Below are 19,548 nucleotides of genomic sequence, written 5' to 3'. Positions count from 1 at the left end.
AAAGAAAGTCATTCATTTAGTTGTTCGAGCCAGACGAGTGAACCGTTAGCAGCAGCAGCTAGAAGAAGAGCCGAGCTGCCCAGTGCAACTAGTGATAAATAGAAGAGCAAGAGACAGACACTCGACTCGTAAAGTGAACCCATCCGATCCCCCAGTGAGTGCAGTGTGTGGTCCGGAGCCAAAACTATTTGGATTACTTGGATACCTGGATACCTGGATACCGATACGAAGCGATCGCCCCAGAATGCAGTAAGTTCTACACCCACTGGATACTATGAATCGTGGTCCGAACCTGGATCTGAACCTGGACTTGGCCTGCCTCGCGGCCACAAATTCGTGCTGCAGTCGCTGCAACCGATAACTAACATTTTCGGTATTGTCTCGGTCTCGGGGGTTCTCTCGGCCCAATTTTCTGGGCCACTTGGCCACTTGGCAACCACGAAATATTCTTTCGGGCGATTTCAAAACCCAGCAGCGACATACGTAACAGAGACAGAAACCCCAGCCCAAACCGTTGTTGCTCTGGCTTTTCCTTCTATATCTTTTCGGTTCGCTTTCTGTCGGTGTGTGTTTTTGGCGTGGGAGTTTTCGCTTTTGTTCGCCGACAGTTCATTGAGGCAGCTGCCTTAAACCCAGGGGGATACTTGTACTTATTTATATGAGTTGTTGCACAGGAAAAAAGTTGGGATTTCTTTGGAAGGGGTTCATTTTACCACGCTAAAAATACAAGGAGTTTTGTGGATTAAAGAAAAATGTTCATATAAGGTATATTTTATGAACATACTTAAATTAAATTAATTGAATTCTTTGGGGAACGAAATACAAAGAAGTCACGGTTTATTTTGATAGACTATTTTACAAAACTCCAGAATATTCTGGGCAAAACCACTTTATAGACAATACAGCTTATAGAATTATAATCGTTTTGCTTGCCCTAAACGAAAGCCCCCGATTTTCGGTTATGAGCACACCCATTTTATATTAGTGATATATAGTTTTCCATTCCAAATTAAACATCAATCATTTTTCAAGATTTTTGGTCCCTGTGTAGATTAGCCAATCTCTTGATCTCGTGGCTTTAATTTATGTTTGCATTGTGCCAATCGGATGTCCGAGACTAGATCAATCGATTAGGACTCGGAACGGTCACGCCTGCTGGACATGGGGAGATCCAATCTCCGTGACAGATTGCATCACAAAGCTGGTCCTTTCTAAAAGCCCGGTCGTGTGGATTACTCATGCCCTGGGCCATTATATAAGTGACTGCGAATATGAGCGGCAATTGTATCAAATGCACGCACTGCGACGCATGTGGCGTATACGCAATATTTCAACGTTTGGAATTACAGCGACGCCAAGAAATGCGCAATTGCCCAAGCGTGCTGCCGGCCACGCCCACCTCCACCGCCTCCGGTGTACTTAGTGGCTTTCGATTTTTGGTCACTTTTGCTGGGGTGTGTTGTTGTCTGGGGCGCAATTAATAAATTGCCATCGAATTGATTTCTTTCGCTTATGTTTGCCTCGGCTCGACTTGGATTTCGCCCGTCATCGAGGCAGGCCAACGAAAAGCACACCCACTTAAGGCAGCCCAAAGTGAAGGTCGCCGATTTGTGATTTGTGAAAACTACCACTGCATAGAGACACAAAAGAGAAAAACGGTGGAACATAAAATCCATTGCCAGGCCATTATGGCGGCACATTATCCCAGATGCCCGAAATCAGGCAAACGTTAAATTCCAGCACATTAAAAACCGCCCCGACTGCACGCACATTAACAGTGCTTAATTTGTTACACAAAACACAAAAATAACTACGAAGAAGTGGAAAAACGAATTTAATGCCGTGCAGTGTGGTTTATTTCTGGGCTTTCATGTTTCACACAGTTTAATGGCATCGGGAGCTGTGTTAACGAGCCAGTGTTTAATTAAGCACTCGAATAAAGTACGGCAAGTGAAAACAAAAGACTTAGGCAACGAACTCGAACCGATTACATGCTAAGGAGCCGCGAAATGGAAATGGAAATGGGAATTGAAATTGAAATGGACGGAAAACAGCGGGCGGCCGAAAACGATTGTGGCGCTAAGTGGACCGGGCCAGGCTCTTGGTTCTCTGCCTGCTCCCCAAGGAAAATGCCCAGTGAGTTATACAAGCGGGCAGCACACACTTATCAAAATGCAGGTGCAGCCGCGGCTGCCAAATGTCGTAATCCTAGACCGGCGCTTATGTCACCCCAAAAATGCCCGCCTAACATGACGCACACCCAACATTAAGGAAATCAAAATCAAATATAGTCCGAGTTCCAAACGCAAGAAAACCCCGGTGGCGCACACACACACGGCGAAAAAAACCAACTAACTTCAACTGACTTCAATGTACGAGTATAACGAAACCGACGGCTTCGCCTGTCTTGTGGTTTCCAGAAGTGGGTCTAGGGGATCGGGGCCGACGAAAACCATCAACATCAACGCATCGCCTCCACCGCTCTGTGCTATATGGCTTACGCTCTATGCTATGTGATGTAACTGCTGTGCGATAACGTCTGCATCTGGACCAAAAGCAGAGACAGATCCCGAGACATGCAACCAATTCCCCATTTATGGCAGACAGGCTGGCTATTGCGACTGCGAAAGTGGTGCGCAAGTGGAGCACTCCGGGCCAGGAATGCGCCCGGCTATTTGCATGAGTTGCAGGTGGGATGGGACTGGGAATGGGCATGCGCATGGGGAGGCGGATGAGGTTGGAGTGGGATTCCCGGGGGCAGATTCCCCCGGATTCCCAGGCAGGTTGCGCAAAAGGTTCGCTGACAGTGACAATGCAACAGGCAACAGTGGCACTCTTTTAGCCAGCTCCTAAAGTTCAAAGGTGCAACTAGCAACTTGCAACTCGCAGCTGCCAAGCGACAGGCTGACAAATTGCCAGCTGGAAAATTCGATACTTGCATAAGACGCTCTCCAGATTTATTGGCCCAAATCAACGGAATGGCATCCAATCCGCTGGGTACTTGGCCGGGTTCAAAGTCACTCCCAGCCGGACACTCGGACTGGCGTGAAAAGTAAAAGTCCAGTGGTCCGACTTTTGCTTTTATTACCACCGCTCCAAGCATATTTCACCTTGCCCAACAATTTGCGACTTACTCTTACTCGGGCCTAGACGTTATGGCCCCAATTAGATGCAGGCACGTAACATTGGTTAATTGGACTGGCCAGCGATTCCGGGCCAGGAATTTCCCCCTCCCCATGCCAGGGGGTAGCCGTGTATCATGCGTATGAACAGCAGTTGACATTCAGCCAAGTCGAGTCAGCGATCGGGTCTCGGGTAAATGGCGTTCAAATTGAACCCGCCACAGGCTGAGCATCTTCATCATGCCGGCTGCTGGTGGGGTATATGAGCTATGGGATCAGGGTCCCCAGGCAGGGGGTAGAAACTGGAACAAGGAACCTTTACGGGTATGGTAAAGGTGCCTGATCAAATGGCATACATCTACATTATTCTCATAAATAAATAAACCTTTAGAAAATAGTCTAACCATTTAAGTAAAACAGCCTTATACATAGTTTAGTGGATTTCTAGGTGCTTTTTGTTATCCCTAAAGGTGATAGGTATTATTAATCACATGTTGATTTATGAAAGGTAGACTAGTTTGTAAGGGATGATTTCCTTCAAAGACTAAGTGTCAATAATGATTTATAAATTAAATTAATATAATATTTGGAAATATCAGCTAATGCTTGCCATTTAGTCCCAGTTTTGCGTCTCTAGACTGTGATCCGGGGTCTAGCCCAGACAAGTGTTCCCTAAAACGTCCAAATCTTTAGATTTTGGCTTGTGGTTGGTGGGGGTAACAAGCGTATACCGTGATCAGTGATTCCCAGAGCCCAGCTTTCCTTGCCTTCCCAGCCGCGGTTGCATCTCCATGCAGCGAACTCCGTGGCCCGTTTCGATCTTGGGGGACTTGGCTTGCCGTGTTGCCTTATAACAAGTTTTCTGGCCTGGCTGGCTGGCTGGTCTGGTCTGGTCTCTTGCATAACTGGTCGCTGGGCTGCCGATGCCAATGACGATCCGATGATGCTGCCTTCTTTGGCTGCAATTTGGCGGCATCTTCGCGAAAAGGTTCGCAGAAATATTTTCCCGCGTTTTTCTAGTTGATTGTCTGGTTGCCACAGAGTTTCCCATATCATAAAGCAGGCTGACTCATCAATTGGCCATTGCTTCCATTGCAGCATCCCGTCAGGCGTTCTACTAGTCCTGGCTGTGGCCACCGGCCTGTGGGCCAGCTGCGCGGAGGGAGCAGCCACTGGAGCACCCTCGGCCACGGCCACCACGGCCAAGCCGAAGGGATTCGAGGCACGATCGCTGGACGTTAGCTCCAGCGGAGGCGAGGAGGAGCTGGACGACTTCGAGACCCAGGCCCAGACGCATCTGGCCTACCGCCAGCAGCCGCAGCAGCAGCGCCAGCTCTATGAGTACAGCGAGGAGGATCAGGAGGAGGCACCGCGCCAGGTGTACGCCAACCGAAATGCCAAGCAGCAGAGCAACTTCCTCAAGATCCAGGGACAGCTGAAGAAGCCCCTCAGCGAGGAGAGCGAGGAGGAGGAGGATGAAGTGGAGGAGCCCGACCGTCTGTCTACCCTGCTGAGCAAGTCCTCCTTCAGCTGCACGGACAGGAACTCCGGGTGGGTACACTTCTGAACGTAATGAATTACACTTTCCTAACTTTAATCTCATGTTCAGATACTATGCCGATGAATCGCTGAGCTGCGAGGTGTTCCACTACTGCCAGGAGAGCCAGAAGCACTCGTGGATCTGCCCTGAGGGCTTCACCTTCCACCAGATCCACCTGATCTGCATGCCGCCCTCGCACGACAACATCTGCAAGCAGTCATCCAAGTACCACATAGTGAACGACTACCTGTACAAGCCGATCAACCTGCAGGAGCACCAAAGCAAGCCCAATGTGACGCTGCGCTACTCGGAGCGCTACTTCCCGGAGAACTACTACGAGCACGAGCGCTACGATGACGAGGAGGAGGAGCTGCCCGCCGCGCCAAGGCCACGCATCCAGCATCAGCAGCAGCAGCACCACCAGCAGCAGCAACACCACCAGCAGCAACAGCAACAGCCCCAGCAGCAGCATCGCCAGGTGGTGGCCTACCAGCAGCCACAGCAGCAGCCCCAAGTGAGGGTACAATACCAGCAGCAGCCGCAGCAGCACCACCAACAGGCTCAGCCTCAGCCACAAGTGGTGACGCAGATCCGCCACCAGCCGCAACCTCAGCCGACTACCCTGGCCTACCGGAAGCCACTGCCCGTGACCACAGTCCAGCCCCAGTTGCAGTTGCATCAGCTGCACCAGCCCCAATTGCAGCTCCACCAGCAGAGGCCACAGACGCTGGCGCCGACCGTGACGCCGGCACCGTACCGCTTCTTCACCACCGCCCCCCAGCTGCAGCACTTGCAGCAGCAACAACAGCAGGTCTTCCGCACGCCCGAGGAGATCAACATATCGCTACAGCAGCGCCGGCCGCAGGTGTTCATTGCCACAACGCCGAGGTATTATGAGGATGAGTACCTCTACGAGCGGAGGAAGTGAGGAGGATGGCGGAGGAGTGAGCAGAAAACAGTCTTGTCGTTCCCTCGGATCCAACGTCCACCTCTCGTGTACATTCCCCTTCTCTAAGTAGCTTTAAGCTCTCGCCCCCGCAGCTGTCTGTCAGGCCCGAAAAACCTTGCGCGAGTTTTGTGTACCTATTTGTAATATTTAATGTCCTGCTAGAAGAATCCGCCTTCTAACTCAATTCGTTAATAAAGGAAGCCACATTAAGTTAGCCGCTCACTGTATGTCTATCTCCATGAACTGGTCCGCGTTGGACAGGTGCGCCGCCTGGCTGTGGGTGCCCTCCTCCACCACGTAGTTGGGTCCAATGATGCAGTTCTTCAGCACGGATCCGCTCTTCACCTGCGCCCGGTGGCCGATGATGCAGTTGTCGATGTTGCAGCCCTCCTCCACAACGGCATTGGACATGATGAGCGAGTTGGCCACAATGTTCTTAGGATTAATGATGCAATTCGGTCCGAAAACGCTGAAGTTCAGTGAGGTCTTCTCGGACAACTTGGCATTGTCGGCAGCTATGATCTCCTTTGTTTGGGTGGACTTAACCAGGGCTCCGGGCGAGATTAGTGGGTGCTTCTCGCCGCACAGTTCGTTCCAGATGCTGGCCAACTTGCGATTGATGGCCAAGAAGCTCAAGGTGTTGTTGACCCGCACTCCTATTGCCTCCTTGGGAGCCTGGATACCATAGCAGCGGACCACGTCGCCATGATAGGGAGCTTGGGAAAGAGATTGATTGAACAGAGAGGTCTGCGTGATCTTCTGGTCCAGAATGGAGTGGGGCACGTACTGGGGGGAAGGGTGGAAGATTAATAAATATATATCCTTGTCTACCAAGAGTTCAAGGTATACTTACATGCAGAACGTTATCCTCATTCTTGGTGATGACGCCCACTTCGGAGGTGGTATCTTGGACTACTTTAAGCGGTCGTTTGGAGTGCTGTTTCTTGATCAAGTGCGGCAGAAACTCGCCCTTAAAAGTGGATATATTCTCCTTCTACAAAGGATCAATATTAGTGGAATATATAACTGAACGTAACAGCACTACTTACTCTACGAAGGTAATCGATGACCCATTTTTTCAATACATAGACATGGGCATCCACTAAGCGGCTGTATACATCCAGTCGTCCGCGGTTCTGGAGCAGATGCCGCTGGATATTAAGGGTTTCCTCGCAGTCACTGGCGGCGGACAGAAAGGCCAGTCTCTGGGTGGCCGCATGGATGCCAATAACATCCCGTTCCGGCTTGTGCTTGCTCTTGGGCCCCGGCATCACCACATCCGACTCGAATCCGCTGGGGAAGAGGAGCAGCGCCAGGGCGGCATCGTGCTCCCGGAACTTGTTGATCAGCGGGTACAGGCTGACATTGCTGACCAGGTCGCAGCTGAGCACCAGGAAGTCCGACTTGATCTTGTCGTAAATGTAGCGCAGACTGTCCGCAGTTCCGAAGTCACTGTCGCCGGGAATCGTGGCATAGTCGAGTTTCAGCTTCAGGGGGGTGTTTTCCAGAGCCGACTGGATCTCCAGCTTTTCCTGCTCCAAAACCACCACAATGACCTCTGCAGGAGAAAATAATTTAACCAGTTAAAGCACAAATTTCACATATCATCATCGGAATTACCTGAAAAGTTGTGTTGTTGCAGCAGATTCAGTGGATACCAGATGAGGGGAAACGGGCCCACGGGCAGCAGGCACTTGGGGGCATCCCCCAGGACTTCGGGCAAGCGTGTGCCACGCCCCGCGGCAAAGACCACCGCCTGGAACTCTGAATTCGTCATTCTCAAGAGATTTTATTAAATAAAGTTCGGCTAAAAAGCGTGCAAAGCAAACGCAAAAAGCCACGCAAACAGCTGATCGAAATGCAAGGGGCCCCTTGCGCGTTGTCCAACACTGTTTCCAATCAGACATATGTTTGCTGTCATGTGACCGCGTCATTGTTTTTGTTGCTTTTGCTGTTGTATAAAACCAGTCAGATGACCCTTCTTGCAATGAAAATTCCCTTTTTGCTCTCCTCACAGGACTACACGCTTTTCGTATGAAACAACAAGACTTTAATGCATGGATTGCGCAGCTTACACTACACTACAAAAATGGAATACATACTTTTCTGCTTATTGGAATACTCTACACACTTTTGCTACATAGGTACAATTAAGATTTTTGTGGCTGCCCTCTGCGAATCATTACAATTGCGTGCAGAATATGGGAACGGTTACAGAACGGAAACAGAAAAATAGTTTAACAATAATATTGCTGGAATATCTACACATCCGCGGTAATACTACTTAGAACAGAACGTCGTCGTCGCCCTCATCCAGGATGTTGGCCTGCTGGCGCACATCGATGCCCTGCTGCAGGAGCTCCGCCTTCTTGGCATCGGCCTTGACACGAGCCTCGCGCTTCTTGTCCTGGATCTTCTTCAATCGGTAGAACTCCTCGCGCTCCAGCTCATCCAGCTCGGAGATGATGTAGGCCAGTGTCCTGTCAATACGGGGGATGATCACGTGCTCGATAGCGTTCACACGGCGGTTGGTGATCTTGATCACTTCGTCCAGGGTGACGAACGAGGTCTGGAGCGAGGCCAGCTCCACGAGCAGCTTGACGGCGCTCTGGTAGTTCTTCTTCAGCTTGGCCAGCTGCTGACCACCACGGGCCAGACCGGCCAGCTCGTAGGTATCGGCACCGTCCTGGTAGGACTCGAAGACGGGCAGGGTCACGCCCGCCACGTTGTCCTTCTTGGTGCGGATCTTGATCTGGGCCTTGGTCACGTTCTGCAGCACCACCTGGTTGATGTCGCCGGACGTGAACTTGGCCTCGGCCAGCGAGAAGGCCGCCTCTTTCATAACATCGCCCATCAGGGTCTTGGTCTCAATGATCTTGCCCAGAATCATGCGGAATCGCATCTGCAGGGCATCCGCCTTCTTCTTCAGCAGGCCGTGACCCTTCTGGGCTCCAGCCAGACGGGCCTTCATCAACATTTGGGCACCACGGGACGGGAAAATCGGTAGCCTATCTTTTCCGGACATTTTGTTGCTTTTTTCGGGCGGTTATTGGCTGGATATTAAGATATTTTCAACTGCGTATCGAGAAAAGTGCAACCGTCGCAGAACACTGAAAAACTCCAACTGGAAAATGACGGACGGCAGTGTTGGTTAGGACCACGGAGAAATCGATAATAGGGAGTGCTTGAAAGTACGGTAAACGACAGTGTTGGCCAGCACACAGCCACAGCTGATTTTGCATTTGAAAGTAAACAATATTTTTTGGGTTCGGATTGCATTTCGATGATGCTGCTGCAACGCGTGTGGTGGCCACAAATAAACAACCACCTGCGGCAATACGCGAAGAAGTCCCGGGCGCAGATAAAACCAGTCATGGCCGTCAACAAGCGCATGGTCCACCAGGAGATCCTGCATTATGTAAATCCCTTTGCCAGGATCAACGTGAAATCAGACATATTCCTGCGCATTCAGCCTGCGGACGTGCATTTGTACACCAGTGGCGATGTGTTCATAGCCCAACTGGTGGGTGGCCAAGTCAAGAACTCCAATGTCTCGCTGGATGTCAAGATAACCGACGAGGACAAGGTGGTCAATGTGGTGGTCAAGCAACTGGCGGAGCAGCCCTCGCAGTTCGAGTGCAACCTGCAGATTCCCGTGCGTTCTGATGTCTCCGTGCAGGCCAAGAGCAGTGTCCGGGTGGAGGGAGTCCAGAGTGAGCTCCTGCAGGTCAAGGCAGAGGGAGGCATCATCACCAAGAATGTTAAGGCCACCAATATTAGTCTGTACAGCGAAAATGGCAACATCAACTGCCAGGGCACGCTGCTGGGGAAGATCACCGAAATAGAGACCCAAAATGGGGTAAGCTGCCATAATGCCATAAGCCGCACCTGACTACCAAGTTATATGTTCTCTCCCCAGAACATTTCCATGGACAAGTTACAAGGAGACAGCTTGAATTGCTCTACCAAGGCTGGCAGTATTGTAACCGACTGCTGCTATGTGGAGAACTCCAACTTTCAGACGCACACCGGACGCCTGGAACTGAAAAATGTCCACAAAAGCAGTCAGGTTCATGTCCACCAGTCTGCGGAGCTCAACATGAGTAAGTTAATCAAAGAAATCCCAAACAAATGTACTCTTAATTCCAATTTTACAGCTGGTGTGCATGGCAACCTCCAAGTAATGAGCAAAGGAGGCAGCCTGAACGTCCAACTCTCGGAGCTGGTGGGCCACAACAAAATCGACGCCCAAAACTTGGTAGAAGAGGCTATTATCAACATATCCCAAGCCATCGAGCAGGATCTGCACATCGAGGTGACAGCCCCGGAAGTGAAGTTGAACACCGAACTGGAGCATGTAGCCCATGCCCTTAACGAGGGCAAGAACAAATTCCTACTCAGCAATTCGAATACAAATCGTCTGCAGGTGAGCAGCACTGGCGGCAAGGGAGTCCGCCTGGGCAAACAGTCGTGGAGCGATATGATGCGCCAAAAACTTCAGGCCATTGGAACAGAAGTACCATAATTAAGGACATAGCGACTTACTAAGTTACGAATATATTGTGCTGCAAGCTACAATCTCAGTCAGTTTTTGTCTTTCCTTTTATGGAGGTATGTTCCTTAGGCTTGGCCCGTCTCCTTGTCCACTTTTTCGTTCAGGCATTCGAGGGCCTTTGAGAATATTGCATTTTTCTCTTCGGCTTTCAGCGCAGAAATAAAGAGCTGCACCTTTTCGTCGCCTATCTCTTGGAGGTCCGAGTTCTCCGCCTTTATCACCATGCAGGCTAACAGGCGCAGCAGCTTGAAGGCGTTCTCCACATACTGCTCCTTGGGGGCGTCCTCCTCCTCTTCCTCGTCTTCTTCGAAGTCGTTGGTCTCTGGGTCATTTCCGGTGTAATTATCAATGTGCTGCTTGAGTCTGTACCACAGCTCCAGAAGATTTAAAAAGGCTTCCTTGTGGTAGAAGTACTTGAGGCGCTGTACGAGAAATACTTAGCTTACACATTGAATGATTTTGGGAAATTCGTGAACTCACACTCCAGATGTGCGCCAAATCCTCCAGATACTCCTCCTGGCGTTCACCCAATGGAATGAGTTGCAGCGGCTGCTGCAGGAACTGCAGGATCCGCGCCAGGCAACTGACTATGCTGGGCGCATATACGTCCATGGAAGCTTGCGCCTCGGGCAACTGGACCAAAATGGTGCAAATGTTGAGGTAGGTTTGAATGATCTCCACATCACAGGTTATTTTAGGCCCGCACGAGTCGTAGCCAACGTCGGCATCTTCATCGCTGTCCTGGGCGGCAGCTGGCACTTCGGCTTCTCCGTTCTCCTCGCCAGCTTCTTCGTCAGCCAGCTTGGCCTGATCGTCTCGCATGAGTCGCAGAAAGGCGCTATTGACGCCATCGCAGAGCTCTGGAACAAGAAATACCTGCGCGAAGGGCTTCAGATTCAGTGTTGTCTTGGCATTCTCCTCCTCCACCAGAGCACAACTGGCCAGCACAGCATTGGTGGCCTTCAGCGCCGCTATCAGCAGTTCATCGCTAACGGACTGCTGCAGAATCCTGCCAAGATTCTGCGCGGAGTTTTCGAAGGCAGCAAAGCAGACGTACCAGTCCACAGCGAACTGCTCCTTGCCGCTAAGCACGTGGGCCATGATGTACTGGAAGAGTCGCATCAGCTGGATCAGCATGGCGGTGTCCATGCAGTTGGTCAGCTTGAACAGCGTCTCCATCGTGCTGTGATTGCAGGTGAGCAGCTCGGCGCACTCCACCTGGGCGCACATGTTGCCCAGCAGGCCGATGAGAATCTCGTAGAGGCGCACATCCTCACAGCCGGCCATCAGGGAGTACATGATCGGATCGATTGCCTCGTTTTCCAGCAGCAGGGTGACCACTTCGGGGGACACCGACATGTCCCACACCTTGCACAGGTCGTCCTCCAGCTGCTGTTCCAGTGGCGATTCGGGCTGCAGCTCCACCAGTTTCATCACCGTCTGCAGGATGAAGCGACTGCTGAACATCGTGTTGCCCACTGCATCGCCGCGCATCCGCTCCAGCAGCTCCGCCTCCTCGGCGTCGTCCTGGCCGGGCGGGGGCGTGGTCGAGGCGCTGCTGGCGCTGGCAGAGGCTGGGGCAGACGCGTCGTTCTCCTTGTGGGTCGCATTTTCCGCGGGAGGCACATCGCTCTCCTTGGCGACCACTGGAACGCTACCGGCCGATGGCTCCGCGTCTTCCTTGGGCATGTCGATCTGGATCTGGGTGTGGAGTTACTGGCTCACGGTGTCTTTTGGCAGGACGCAATCGGCAGTGGGCAATAATCAATATTTTTTGGTCAATACTTTTTATATTTTTTTAAGACGCGGTCAGTGTGACCGTTGTTTTCTACTAAGGCAAACCAAAACGCTTTTTGAAAATTAGTGATAAAAGCTTTTATTTTTAAGTGAACTTTGCTGGTCACACTTTCAGTCCTTGGCGGGAAATTAATTTTACACTGATTTTCTTGGTTTTTTAATTATTTTTCGTGCTTGCATAAGCCGACCCTTAGTAGCCATTAAAAATTTGAGTTCATCGCAAAAAACTAAAACAATTTCCGTGTAAAACTTATGTGTTCTAAATACTCACTTAGCAGAGACACAAACCCACCACATCCGGTGAAAGCAGAAAGTAAAAACGCAAAATGTTATTATAAACGAAATCTTTGTTAAAACCATACTTTCTTATCAATAAGTGACTTAGGTGCAATGCTAATATAAGGAGGTAATCACAGTTTATGAGGTTTTTGGTTTTCCCTTTAGCAGCAAGCTGGACAGATTGCTATAGGGCAGCTCAAAAGCCAGCGAAAAGGCGATGGATGCAAGATAGACGATTATCGAAAAGCCGCAGCAGACGACGCTCTAAAATATACAAAAAATAAAACATTAGTTAAGAAAAACAGTATTAAAAATGAAGATCACTCACCAGCAGGAAGGGATCGGCTGCAGAACTCGTATTGGTCAGACTGTAGACGAGGGCAATCACCAGGGGATTCAGTAGATAAATTGCGTAGGACAGACGGTTCAGGTGCTGAAAGAACTTGGCCTCCAGCAGTCGAGACCACCAGACTCCAGTTCCGGCCGCACTGCCCACGATCATCCAGCAGACGGTTAGGGAGAAGAGTCCCCGTCCCAGGACGAACAGCGATATGGTGATCAGGGTACCCAGGTCCCGCTTCACCGTGGCGTAGATACAGCCTACGAACACCTTGAGACTCAGGTGCCAATAGCGACGGGTTCGCCGTTCGCTCATCTCCAACTGGAAGCCCTTCTCCTGGAAAAACCAGGCGGCTATTGCACCCACAATGTAAGGCAGAACTCTCACGAAGGGACTCGTGTAGATCTGGGTGCCAGTCAAGTAGGTGGAGTCGAAGGAGAACTCGAACTTGCTGGTGATCCCGATACCGTAGGACCAGGTTATGGTGGCCACAAGTCCAGAGAGCGTCAGTCCCTTGGCCAGCTTGGGTTGCCTGCACAGGAAAATAGTGAAAATAAAGTTAAATTAATGGAATTATTTAGTGTAATTTACATTAATCCTACTCTTTAATTATTTTACCGATTTACTTTGTATATATTTGACGGTTTTGCAAAAATTTTAAAACAAGTGTGGAAATTATTATATTTCAAGAAAAGTTTTGGGATACTTTCCTACTTTTCATGCATTTTAAATTCGGAGTGTTTTTAAAGTAATAAACAAATTAAAAATTACAATTTTCAAAATTAATTTTTTTCCTTTTTTCTTAAACTTAAAATTGATCCTTGTATTAATCAATAATTTTTATTTTAGTGATTATCAAATTGATTCGAAATTATTTTGGATCGCTGATTAATAACTGATAAAAACGCGACTTACTTGGCGTAAATGAAGAGCACAATGTTCGCCAGCAGGAAGAACTGCATGTCGCAGGCCAGACTCCAGCTCCAGTTGGCACACATCTCCTGGTGGTCGAAGAGGTTCTGGATGAAGAGCACGTTCCTCCACCAGTACTGGGGACACAGTTCGTCGAACCTCTCGTTGATGTGGAAAACGGAAACGTCTCCGATGTAGGCGAAGGCCAAGTCCACGCTGCCCATCACCACCAGGTAGAGCGGACCCAATCTCAGGTAGCGGTGGAACAGCAGCTTTCCAAAGAGCTTCACATTGCCCCACAGACCATTGAGGCGCACCGCCTCCAGCTGCTTGGTGTTCCTCAGGAAGTTGTAAGTTTGCAGGAAGCCACTAAAAATTATAAAATAAATATTTCTTTAAGTTATTCCAAAGATTTTTGTCTGATAATATTTACCTGATGGTAAAGAAGACATCCACGAGGAGCGGGGCCGTAGAGACGTACTGGAAGAACAACTGCTCGGCGTAGGAGAGCAGCAATGTTTTGTTGTGCACCGTGAAGTACATGTACCACATCACGTGGAACGTGAGGATCCAGATGGCGCACACGGATCGCAGCCCATTCATGATGGGAATCTCCCCCGGCTGATTGGGTCTCATGGCCGCGATCTTCTTCCAATTGTTCGCCAAATCGAAGCAGGACACGAATTTCTGAACAGGTTCCCTTTTCAAGAGGGAATCCATTGCCTGCCAGAGCTCCGATTCCACGGGAGCCAAACCCTGATCCGGATCATCGGCCCCCTTAACCACCCGCAATTGCTGGGCACAGACCATCAGGGCTCCGGTCACCAGGATGGCGGCCACCACCAGCCGGAAAGTGAGCCGCTGGAAGAAGTTCGCGCTCAGCTGGAGATCCTTCATGTAGAGCACCTCCGGCTTCATGTCAAAGATGTCGTCCTCGGCGAACGAGCTGTCTGCCACATAGTCCCTGGTCAGTTGCTTCACCTCCTCGGAGCCACAGGAGCTGGGCAGGCACAGGCCGATGTGCAGCACCTGCTCGGACATCACCTTGATCTCCACCTGCCACGGCGACCGGTGGCGAAGGTATATCACCCGGTAGTCCATCTCAAAGGGTGCACTCTGCGTCAGGATGCTGTAGTGCATCACGCGCTCGTAGTGCCGCGACAAGGTGATGCCCACGGGCCTCTGCACACCATGACACGCCTCCCGACTCCCCAGCCAGTAGTTCTGGCCGAAGACGAATCCAGATGGCTTGGTTCCCGACGCATCAAGAACTGGAATTTAAGAAAAAAGTGTTTCTGATGACAATGTGATCGTATTTACCATACTAGAAAAGTCTTAAGTCCAGCCATTTTTTTATTAAGTTTAACACTATATATAATTCCTTTTTAAGACCTGATCTTAAAGTCCATAATAAGACAGTTAAGACAGTTAACATTTTTAATTGTTTTCAAGATCTAAGTTTGAAGTCTATCAAGTCTGTTAACCCTATAAAGACGGTTAAAAACAAAAAAATAATAGTACAATTTATTTACAACTTAGTATGTTAAATTTTAGTTCATAACGTGCCAATAACAATGCTCGCCTATTGCAGGACTTAAAGGACCTTATGTGTCTGAAATCAAATTGTGCTCAATTTTCTGTTACTCACCCTTGATGGCCCAAGGTTGTTTGCTGAGAACTCCCCTCTGCACCAGCTTCAGGTGGTTGTGGCAGCTGGGACTCACATTGCTCTCGTTGGCCACTTTGGTTAGCCCAAAGATGACGGAGCTCCGGATGAGATGGGGTTCGTGTGGCAACTGGACGGCAGATCCTTCGCCCCTCTTGGTGTCCGATGTGATAACATCCGTGGCCAGTTCCAGGCTGCCATTGAAAGGTCCGTAGTCGTAGCGATGCTGTCGCAAGCTGGCGGTATCGTTCACGGCAGCATCGGCCACTAGGGCCCAGATGCCGATGATTAAGACCCACTTGCAGTGGCTTTCCATGCCAATGGACCGCTGACGAAGCGGCAGCTGGAAAAGTAAGAGGTGTTTAATTGTTTGCCCATCAATACGAGCACTCCACTCCCATGTTAGGAAAAACAGAGGCAGCCCTCAAGGAGGGACAAACAAACAAGGTTGCGACGACTTCCTACCGGAAAGCATTTACGATCTCACAGAGCCGTAACTTAGGTATGGGCATGGTGGCCCAGTGATCACCTAGGGTCACCCTTTCAGATCTTGCCCAACTTAGTAGTTTCGTCGATTACCGATCTGTTTCGAAAAAGCGACCTTCTTACTGGAACCGACTTTCTAACATGCCGTCTCGCGTTTCACAATTAATTAATATTGACCATGTTGACGACTTCAAATTAATCTTATCTAAATGGGGTCTGAAGAATTCGCGATAAAATCCGAAAACTATTAATTTTGCTGGATTAAGATGGGTTAGAGGATACTTCTTTCTTTTTTTTACAAATTATTACGATGATGGTTTGACTGTAGATACTAACATTTTTTAACGTTCATCAGATCTTATCTAAGCTAATGAGAGTCTAAAGAATTCGCGATAAAATCCGAAAACTATAATTTTTGCTGGATTAAGTTGGGTTAGAGGATACTTTTTCCTTTACAAATTATTACGATGATGGTTTGACTGTAGATACTAACAATTTTTAACGTTCATCACATCACATCTTATCTTAGCTAATGAGAATCTAAAGAATTCGCGAATAAGTCCCAAAAATCATTTTGGTTGATCAAGCTAGGGTTAGGGTTACTGTTTCCTTTTTTCTTTCACAAATTATTACGGTGATGATTTTAACTATAGATACCAATAATCTTAACTTATGCTTATGAGAATCTAAAGAATTCGCGAATAAGTCCCACAACCAGTCATGTTAGATGGTTAAGCTAGGGGTTATGTTACTATTTCCTTTTTTCTTTCACAAATTATAAGGGAGCTGTCCTTAACTATGGATACTGTCATTTTTCAACGTTCGTCAGATCTTCCTTTGGGAAGTGTATGTATGTGTAAGACCTAAATATTTCTTAGAAAAGCTTTAGGGACACAAGTGTTAAATAGGGGAAGTACACCTGCCGGTCGACTGATCGCAGAACATGGAGCTGGTAATGGTAATCCAAGTGCAAGGTGGAGTTCAATTCAAACATCAATTAGCCGCATCCGAGCGGTAAGTGCGTCCCAATGTCAGCTCCGAAGTATCGGATTAGTTTGATTCGGGTGGAAACGGTGCCAACAACGAACAGTCACCTGAAGGTCTATGGGCTGCCAAAGGCAGAAATCAGTCGAACTTGTCACTCGCGTCGATTCACGGGAACTCAAGTACCCACTATTGATGTCCCAAGTTCAGTGTCACTGCCTTTATTGCTGGCACCTGCTGCTGCCGAAACTCCAGAGGTGCACGACTAGGGCGCGTGTGTCTGGTAAATATTGTTCACGATCCCAAGATAGACTTCTTTGGGCAGGGGATGAACACGTGCTTGAGAACTTACAGGCATAAATTAAACCCACCCCGCGAAAGCCCACGAGCTGGTGTTTGTTTGCCCAAAATACTCATCCCAACTGATGTTTGCTTAGGCCGATTGAGGTAGAAATTCGAGAAGAGGTCCCCGGGCGTTTTGCCAATTTGGCGCAGGCGTGGGCCAAAACCTAATAAAAACGAGTATGATATATCCCACTGCCAATGTTTTCCTTCCACTCGAAGACGTCGTCAGAGACTGGCAGATGTAAGCCCCGATGGCGAGTTTGCATTTTATGGCAGCTAATGGGTTTTCGATGAAACCGTTTCAAGGGTAAATTGTAAATCTGCGCTTGGTTTCGCATCGGTCTTTGTTGTATCTGCTATGCAAATGAACCTTAACCTTAACTTTGCCAGCGGATCGGCTCCCGATCGCCCAGTTTGGCCCGACGACGGTTTTGTAACTAATATTCGCCAACTGGCTCTGGCTTTGCCAAGTTTGCCGATTTGCGTGTGCGATTTCTTGTAGTTATTAATGGAAGTGGCTTATGGGAGATGCAGATTTATTTTTTGCTCCCTTTCCACTGTGTTTTGCTTGGCGATTGGGGGTCAAGGCGTGCGATTGATACAAATCCCGGATCTAAGCAAGCTTCAAACGAATGAAATTGACCTACTTTCAGGGGCGGCGCCAACAAGTGTCCAATCAATGTAGAACCGTCCTTGGACCTGCCTCGTGGGTAATAGAGTTTCCTTTGTTATTTTTCGGCTTGTTTATTTATACTTCAATTGTAATGTTGGGAAACGAAACCGAAGTTTGTGCTATATATATTCCTTATTTTCGATTTAGCGCGACTCTCGCAGCTCCGCGTCTTTCCGAGATACTGTGACCCTTCGCGGCGGGCCAAACCTTTATAAACTGCGAGATCGCCCAAACGCACGTGAACTGGTATCAGGGGCCTTAAACGCGATCCGAACGAAAACAAACCGAGCGATGAAAGCGAAACTGCTCGTCACGATGCTTATTTTTGGGAGCTGGACGGCCTGCATTTTTCGTCACAGAGCCGCGCTCAAAGTGCCGGTTCTTGTTTCCCTCACCGATCGATCGATCGATCGATCGATCGACGTTCATTGACACTGCCATGATATGGGGGCGGTCCGCGGATTTGGGATCGGCAGTGAGAGCCCTTCAGCCATTCCCCTTGCAGTGCAGTGAGGCTTACACGTAACGAAGCTCGGAGACCTGCAGTTTGTTCGTGAAACTATTATCGCACAGGTCGACACAGAAAACCCCAAGAACAAGCTGTGCAAAATTCGCGGTAGACTACGACCCCAAACATAGACATTTCGCACCACGTAAAAGTTTTAGGAAAATCGTGGTCAAGAACCACTTTGTAGTAACTTTTTGCGGCTTTATAGCAGCTAAACCTTTGGTAGCCTTTGGTCTTTGAACATTGAACTTCACCAATGAAAACCCCAGTTTGTGGCACCTCTACTTCCTTAGCTAAGTGGAATTTTGCGAAATTTATTTTTTGCGATTTTTTTATGGGCTTCATATGTCCGGGTCTGGAAGGTAATGGGATGTAATCTTCAGGTTAAATGCACTCAGATTTTGTAGCATTTATTCCTGGGCGACATTTAAAAGTATTTATTTATAACATTTTTCCCTTTACTCAACAAGTTTTTAATAGCTTTGCATGAATTATACCTGGCTAAAAACTTTAAATTAAATTTCGAAAGGCGTCTTACTTGGGCATGCTCTACTGTAGCTAGAACGGGCAGTATTAAACAGGAAGTACCCCTTAAATGGCAATTACATAAGGAATCGTGGGACTGTTCTGTGGTCACAGGGTCAACATAAATTACAGGAAGATTCAGCTGTAATTGCTGGAAGATGTAAAATACGTGTTGAATACGTGTTGAAAACGGAAATTGCTATAAACTAGACTTAATCTTCCTTTACATACATAAAATGAAAATGTTTATAAAAAATAGGATAGATGTATTACACAAACTGAAGAGCCTCAGTAAGGGTCTTATTGAGGCTGACCAAAGGTTAGCTTAACTTAGCGCAAAATAGTGTTCCAGGAATGTTATGCATGAAGTGAAGGACAATTCAGGGACTCCATTTTGTATCCATTGTAGAGGCTGTTATATTTTTAAAACCCGGTACATGTAGAGAAAAAGTTTTATTAGACTAGACGTCCCCTCTTACACCTCCAAACACCTATCCATAACGCTAAATGCTTTCTTGAGCTCATATTTTTTAAATAGTTTAAATCGGACAATAGGCTATAAAATTATAAGGAAGTAAATATAAAGGAATAAAGGATTCGATGCTAGGTGGCTGAGAGATAGTCCCCTTGCGGCTTGCATTTAACCATGTTCCCCGCGCTCCTCTTAGCTAAGTAAGGGCCACCTAGAGCTCTAGTTCGTACCATTGCCGCCTTTAGAAGCCACATATGCAAGAGTGCGATGAACTGGGCCGCGAAGCATCGCAAATTGGGCAGAATAAGCGGTGATATTTGAGAACTACAATAAGTTCGAGAAGTTACTAGGATTTGTTCACGCAGAAAAAGGATTTCAGAGAACCGATAAAGGAT

General features: G+C 48.4%; 6 protein-coding genes across 6 annotated transcripts; 2 read left to right on the top strand and 4 right to left on the bottom strand.

Moving 5' to 3' along the window:
• Positions 1 to 34: 34 nt before the first annotated feature.
• LOC108030143 (GATA zinc finger domain-containing protein 10) lies at positions 35 to 5,825 on the top strand. Its single transcript, XM_017102859.3, has 3 exons — positions 35 to 249; positions 4,221 to 4,673; positions 4,732 to 5,825. The coding sequence occupies exons 1-3, from the start codon at positions 245 to 247 to the stop codon at positions 5,588 to 5,590; spliced, it is 1,317 nt and encodes a 438-aa protein (XP_016958348.1). The 5' UTR covers positions 35 to 244; the 3' UTR covers positions 5,591 to 5,825.
• Positions 5,736 to 7,482, bottom strand: LOC108030142 (translation initiation factor eIF-2B subunit gamma). The gene is made up of 4 exons (XM_017102858.3): positions 7,232 to 7,482; positions 6,661 to 7,169; positions 6,465 to 6,605; positions 5,736 to 6,397 (listed from the first exon to the last, which is right to left on the bottom strand). Exons 1-4 carry the CDS (start codon positions 7,386 to 7,388, stop codon positions 5,831 to 5,833), a joined length of 1,374 nt encoding a protein of 457 aa, XP_016958347.1. The 5' UTR covers positions 7,389 to 7,482; the 3' UTR covers positions 5,736 to 5,830.
• Positions 7,483 to 7,638: 156 nt separating this feature from the next.
• Positions 7,639 to 8,750, bottom strand: LOC108030145 (V-type proton ATPase subunit D 1). Its single transcript, XM_017102861.2, has one exon. The coding sequence runs from the start codon at positions 8,634 to 8,636 to the stop codon at positions 7,896 to 7,898; it is 741 nt and encodes a 246-aa protein (XP_016958350.1). The 5' UTR covers positions 8,637 to 8,750; the 3' UTR covers positions 7,639 to 7,895.
• A 63-nt stretch (positions 8,751 to 8,813) lies between these two features.
• LOC108030144 (uncharacterized) lies at positions 8,814 to 10,194 on the top strand. Its single transcript, XM_017102860.3, has 3 exons — positions 8,814 to 9,470; positions 9,531 to 9,714; positions 9,769 to 10,194. The coding sequence occupies exons 1-3, from the start codon at positions 8,895 to 8,897 to the stop codon at positions 10,134 to 10,136; spliced, it is 1,128 nt and encodes a 375-aa protein (XP_016958349.1). The 5' UTR covers positions 8,814 to 8,894; the 3' UTR covers positions 10,137 to 10,194.
• LOC108030141 (uncharacterized) lies at positions 10,153 to 11,997 on the bottom strand. The gene is made up of 2 exons (XM_017102856.3): positions 10,647 to 11,997; positions 10,153 to 10,588 (listed from the first exon to the last, which is right to left on the bottom strand). The coding sequence occupies exons 1-2, from the start codon at positions 11,853 to 11,855 to the stop codon at positions 10,232 to 10,234; spliced, it is 1,566 nt and encodes a 521-aa protein (XP_016958345.1). The 5' UTR covers positions 11,856 to 11,997; the 3' UTR covers positions 10,153 to 10,231.
• A 334-nt stretch (positions 11,998 to 12,331) lies between these two features.
• Positions 12,332 to 17,810, bottom strand: LOC108029952 (nose resistant to fluoxetine protein 6). The gene is made up of 6 exons (XM_017102454.3): positions 17,623 to 17,810; positions 15,143 to 15,503; positions 13,928 to 14,765; positions 13,498 to 13,863; positions 12,571 to 13,114; positions 12,332 to 12,506 (listed from the first exon to the last, which is right to left on the bottom strand). Exons 2-6 carry the CDS (start codon positions 15,474 to 15,476, stop codon positions 12,381 to 12,383), a joined length of 2,208 nt encoding a protein of 735 aa, XP_016957943.1. The 5' UTR covers positions 15,477 to 15,503; positions 17,623 to 17,810; the 3' UTR covers positions 12,332 to 12,380.
• Between the last annotated feature and the right edge of the window lie 1,738 nt (positions 17,811 to 19,548).

Source organism: Drosophila biarmipes, chromosome 2R (genome assembly GCF_025231255.1).
Source record: "Drosophila biarmipes strain raj3 chromosome 2R, RU_DBia_V1.1, whole genome shotgun sequence".
Lineage (NCBI taxonomy): Eukaryota > Metazoa > Arthropoda > Insecta > Diptera > Drosophilidae > Drosophila > Drosophila biarmipes.
This window is presented reverse-complemented; position numbering and strand designations above follow the sequence as displayed.